Source organism: Crocodylus porosus, unplaced genomic scaffold (genome assembly GCF_001723895.1).
Source record: "Crocodylus porosus isolate Cpor-Errol unplaced genomic scaffold, CroPor_comp1, whole genome shotgun sequence".
Lineage (NCBI taxonomy): Eukaryota > Metazoa > Chordata > Crocodylia > Crocodylidae > Crocodylus > Crocodylus porosus.
This window is the reverse complement of record NW_017728947.1, coordinates 51,514,379-51,520,378: the sequence shown is the minus strand read 5'-3', so window position 1 is coordinate 51,520,378 and position 6,000 is coordinate 51,514,379. Positions and strand designations below refer to the sequence as shown.

Genomic DNA, 6,000 nt, shown 5'->3' with positions numbered 1-6,000 from the left:
GGGGGGGGTGCTGCAGGGGGCTTTTAATTTTGATAATGGACTTTGGGGATTTTATCAGAGAATTTGGGATTTTTTTTAAAAATCAGAGAAAACCAGGATCCCTGCTGATAAGTCACTCATATTCAGGGTAATAAAACAATTAAGGAGTTTAGTTGCTGACTGTGAAGCCTAGCAATGGCTCAATGCTTATTTACAAACTGTCTAAAGAGTCAAACCCAATTAATCATGACATCTCATTTTTGTGCCCTTGTTGTATTGTATCTTTTCCTTCCTATTCATTGTCATCAACTGTCAAGTCTACAATTACACACTCTTTGGGGAAATGGAGGTGCACATTTTAAAAAAGACAGCACTCTATAACTTTTATTTGATGTTTACAAACTCAGGCTGTACAAAAGCAAACTGTATTGCTTATGCTTATTTGTACTGCAAGGGTACTTTTTGCAAATGTAGATACTTTTATCCAGTTTTAAATATGAGGCGTAAGTGAGTCCCTCTGATATTTCTCACAGCAAAAGGATAATAAAAAGTTAAAAACTGAGAGATATGCTAGTGTAAAACAAAAACAAAAAAAACGCTGGCGCTAAATAAAACATTCCTCATTAGAAATATCATGCAGTTGCAAACTGTCTTTGCGCCTTGACTTGTAAATTGAAATACGTTTATTTTCACATATGGTACTAAGCGATTGACAGTATTAGTGGCTTGAAATTCCTGTACTTAGTGTGTGCTACCACATTTCCTTTGCATAAATTTAAACTTAAGCCAACAGAGTACCTCAATAAGCATCTCTTGATGTGGAACACTTACAAAAGGTTGGTTTCTGTGCAAATCAGGAAAGCAAGCAAGCACATTGTGAGGTGAACTGAGATTTTCCAAACTAACTCTACAATTTGAGAGGAGTAGTAAGTGGAGCTCACAGAGCTATTTTATAGCATATGTGATACTTCTAACCTGCCTATTCTCACTTGATCATTTGCATATCAAAAGACTGCAAAATTTGGATTCTTACATTTGGAAAAAAGGAGTATTAGAAAGGGTTTAACTAGGACCCTCAAAATATATGCATCACAATGATAAACTTACTTTTCATTAGATCCCTTGATTCTTGCAGATAGTATAATGCATAAAACAAAGTAAACACAGAATCCATTTTCTACAAATGGATGAACTCCCAAATTACTGATACATAAAAGAGTAAAGTAAAATAGTGAAGAAGGAACTGGAGAAACAGCCCAAGGTAATATCAACCCTGAAGTCTGATCTGATTCCCAGATGGTTTTAGATGAGCTAATCAATCACAGCAGCATCCAACACTTTTACCATTTGTGTCTTGCCAGATACTTTTTCTTTTGGATAATAATCCTGCTACTATATGTTACCAGCAGTTTGCAATGCCATCTACATGGAGTAAGATCTTAAATCCACTCAAAGATGGAATCCAGTACTAAATGTAGGAACCCATCAATTGAGTATACCAGTCAAACAGAGTACACTGTTACGAGTGCAATGGAAATGCTTCATGTGCACTAGCTGCTCATTCTGTATAGAATGAAAGGTAAAGGCCTAAAAGGCAGGGCATGTGCCTGTCTGAGATGGCCAGTCTCCTCCCAGACCTTGCTGAGGTTGCAATCAATAGCCCATGAACTAGCATTCCTCAGCTTGAGCCAACCTGCTGGCAGGAGTTATTAATGAATACCATTATATTATGTACCTCTATCAGGAAAAAAATAACCCGAATGTGCTAACCTTTGGATTATGCTGCTAAACCCACCCTTTTTGAACAAACATACTGGGAAGACTAAAATGCTTGGAATATGTGAAAGCTAGAAAACTTGCATTCAATTTCTTTCTGCTGACTGGCCATTTTAGGGGATTACTGCTGTTAGGTACTGTTATGGTTTATATTTTAAAGAGTCTGGAATAAACTTTTCATACTGTTTAAATTAAAATAAAACAATCCTATAATTACTACTACTTGGGATCAGGCTAATTGAGATAAGAAATTTATGCCAACTTGTGGGCTAAGAAAGAAGCTCCCTACTTCATTGATAACAAGCATCTAAACATCAGATCCATTAAATGTGAACAAGTGCGTCTGTGTGGGGTGGGAATGGGACGGACACCTTCACCTCTTCAGAGGAATCTAGTCCTCAAGAACACTAGGATACCATGGAAATGTAGAAATAACTGATCAAATTTCATCCAATATGAAAAACTTAGACCTTAATATCTTTACCATTCATCTCCATCTTTCACATTACATTAGGGATGTGAAAGGTTAAGCAATTAATCATTTAATAGATAAGCCCAATTACTGTACTGGTTATTGTTTAGCGTGGAGCAGGGAATCCACTGTAGTGCCTCAGCAGGAACTGAAAGACAGAAGGGCAGGGAAGAGAGAAAGGGAGGAGGGGAGGAGTAGTACCTACAGCCTAGGACAGCAGCTCCCAACCTGTGGTCCGCATACCATAAGCAGTACGCAGACAACTCATCAGTGGCATGCAGCAGCAGCAGGCAGAGGCGCTCAGGGCACTTGGGCCCAGCACAGGTGCCCAGTGTGGTGTGGCTCCAGCCAGTATTGTACATCACAGTGATGGGTGCAGCCTCCGCCAGGCCATCTGTATTGCCACTGCTCACCATGTGCACATGCAGCTGTCACATTTGCCAGGCATGGGAGAGGAGCCCCACATGCTGGAGGCAGCTGCCTTCCCCACTGGGATTGCGCAGTACAGGAGGGAAGCCCCAGGCACCTTCCCCTGTGGGGAAGGAAGGTAGCCAGCTTGAGTGCATGGGGCTTCCCTCCAACGTCTGATGAGTGTGGGGAGTGCCATCAATACAGACTGCCCAGCAGAGGATGCACCCCTCGCTGCAATGTGTGCCACTGGCTGGAGCTGCACCCCACTAGGCACCCTTGAGCACCCCTGCCTGCTGCTGCACCATAGGAGGGAGTGCAGGTGGTCTCTATACCCCTCCACTCTCCCTCTCCTCCCACAACTCCCCCCCACATATACAAAACCCCCTGATGTACTCTATGCTCCCCCCACACAGCCACACCATCCCTCATAAACCCACCACACAACGCATCATACATGCCCTCCCCCACCCAACCTGGTGGTACTGGTACTTAAGGTTGTATCATTTAGAATTGGTGGCACGCAACTTGTCAGAGTTTGGGAACCTCTGGCCCAGGAGGTTAAAGAGGAAAACAGCAGCAGCCCACTAATGACTTGTCAGCTAAGCCATTAGTTGCTCATTCACAGGTGCTCCATTCCTCCCAGACAGGGCTTCACACACTGGGCTGTGTTATCTGGCTAGGCTTGCCACCACCTCCTCCCAAAAGACCCCCCACAGCAGCTCCCAGGAGCAGCTATGATTGAGCTGCTGTGTTATCAGTTAACTGTTTAACCAATATAATTAGAGGAAGTTAAATAGATACTTTTTAAAATGATATTTACATCCCTAGTTCACATGTCTTACAGTTAAGAGTTTCCGAAGATAGGATTTTCACCATATTTCAATTATGTTAAAGTCAGCCTTCTGGACTATTATGTGAACTAAATTAGTTGACACATACTTTACATCATGAACAGCATAAAAATAGAGCATCTTCCCTATGGAAGGCCTTCAGCGCTGTTGAAAAGCTCATAACTATATTCATTACTGCAGCCTGCATTGGGATGAATCCTTATAATAGTAGTTTAAAAAAAGGAAATGAATACTGTATTGATTTGAAACCACAGGGGAATAGTTATTTAACTGTCCCACTACTAGTTCCTCCTATGTGTTAAAGGCTTTACACACAGAAAAATAGGTCTTGAGGCTTTTCTGAGATTCTTTTTCAGTGGCAGGGGAGGAAGACTGCCGCTCCAAATGTGGAGGATTGCAGGCAGGCACTCTGAAGGACTAGTCCCTAAACTGTAAAACCCCCGTACTCTGGAAATGCAATGTATCTCAGACATACTCAAGGATGTGGAAGACACAAAAGATATCTTTCATAAAAGCACAGAAGTAAGATGGCATGGGTTTCTTATACATAATCTCCTCCATTAGACAACTCAGTTCCATCCCCCCTCTTCCTTCCTGCAGGCTCCAGAGTCCTTGATAGAGTCCTGTGGAGGACTTAACCATGGGTTAAATGTAAACAGATATAAATCTAACTTCTGAAATGCTGTTAGAATACTGTAGTCAACACCCTTGTCCTTAACTGGAGGTCTTTGAGACCTTGTTGTTTGGTCTCAGACAGGTTAAGGAACAGAAAGCAGGAAGAGATTCTGCCACCCACAGTTCCAAAATTGTACTTTGCTCCAGGATCTTACCGTATACTGAAATCACAGCCAGGATAAGCCATGCAGTCCACTCAGGAAGATATTTAATGAATACCAGGGCCATGAGAGCACTGATCATAATAAGATATGCTTGCTGGAGCCTAAGTGGGCCCTTCCAGTGAATGCAGATCATTCCCACCACACCGAAGTTCCAGATCAGGAGCGCTAGGGTTATGTAGTCCATGGCAACATTATAAGTTTTAAAAACTTCACTAAAATTTTTAAGAAAATACAATTAGATAAAGAAAAACAGGAATATTTCCATAAAGCAATGATGAAAAAGAAATGAGGCAAACATCAGAAATAGTTTTTTTGTGGTCAATCAAAAAACATTCTTTAAATTAGGATTTCAACTACATCTAGAGCTTAAAATGTAGAACATTTTACTTTGAGAGAATAATTTTAATGAACCAAATACTGATAAAAATACTTCAAGTTTACTAACGTATCTTTCACTGACCCTTCATTTCTTTCTCAGTTAAGTCACCAGCACAGGATTTTACTGTAAGTAGTCATAAAGATTATGCTATTAAGTAATGTCCAAAATTCATAGACATCTACCCATTCAGAAGGAAAAAGAAAAATTTGGCATATAAACAGCTGCTTTTCCTATCTGGAATGCCTAATGGACAATGACCACAGATTCATTCAGCCTCAGAAAGAAGTGTGGTGGAGCTATGTTACCTGATCAGATATTATTCCTAGATTAAAGAATTAAGAATGAGCTATTTTACTCCATTACAAAGAACATATTATGGAAAATAACAAAAACACAAGGTATGTTACAGAAAGCACAAATATTGTCTCCAGGTCATAAGCAATTTACACTGGCCTGGGAAAAAATAAAAATGAGTGTTTGAGCTGGCTGATCATATAGGATGCTCCATGTCATAACAGCACTGTAAACTGTGCATATGTTGGCAAAAATCAGCAAATATTTTCTTTAAAAGACAGTTTAAATATATCAAGGTGATGCACATTGTTGGAAGGTCACTTAGGGAGGAATGAACAGATGGAAGATGACAATTCAAATTACACCAATACGTAGTTAAAGCCATCTACTATATTCTTATGGGGCACCACACAGTCTTCACTATTAACTGGCCATTGCAGTCTAAGGGCACCTATACACATGCCTGATGCCTGCTTTGACACGTGCCGATTAGGATGATCCTAAAACCTCGACGTCACAGGTATTTAGTGTCCCTGCATTTCAAAATGGCATCAGGGGCTACTTAACTAGAATGAGAGCTGCTTTAATTAAAATGCCACTCCCCACCACCTCCACCTCAGATCACACGTACAGATGCCCTAAGATATTCAAAAGGAGCTAAAGGAAAACAAAAAGTTGTCAAGGATCTTTAGGAGCAGAGAATCCCACTAAATAGGAAAATATTTGTAATAACTTAAAATAGAGGGGAAATTGCTTCCAGGCACAACACATTGCATACTGGAACAATCTGGCTTTGTTTCTGGTCTCTGAAATTATAAAATTTAACTAGACTGCACATTATGAATGCATCTGAAAATTATAAATGGCCACTCTTAATAAACTGCCAAAGCTGTGCTTCAGCATTTCAAATATAAAACTTCCACTAGATATAAATAGGAACGGACATCTGTAGCAGAGCAAATTTCTTTTGGTAAATTTGGTCTTTTCTATGCTAGTTTC

At 40.3% G+C, this 6,000-nt stretch overlaps 1 protein-coding gene across 3 annotated transcripts in view; it reads right to left on the bottom strand.

Annotated features, from left to right (window-relative positions):
• The window catches only part of PSEN1 (presenilin 1), a 46,906-nt gene that overhangs the window by 18,014 nt on the left and 22,892 nt on the right, over window positions 1-6,000 (bottom strand). For all 3 annotated transcript variants that reach the window (XM_019551723.1, XM_019551722.1, XM_019551721.1), the window contains one exon: window positions 4,320-4,540. In XM_019551723.1, the coding sequence (XP_019407268.1) occupies window positions 4,320-4,540 (221 nt within the window). The remainder of the gene's footprint in view (window positions 1-4,319; window positions 4,541-6,000) is intronic.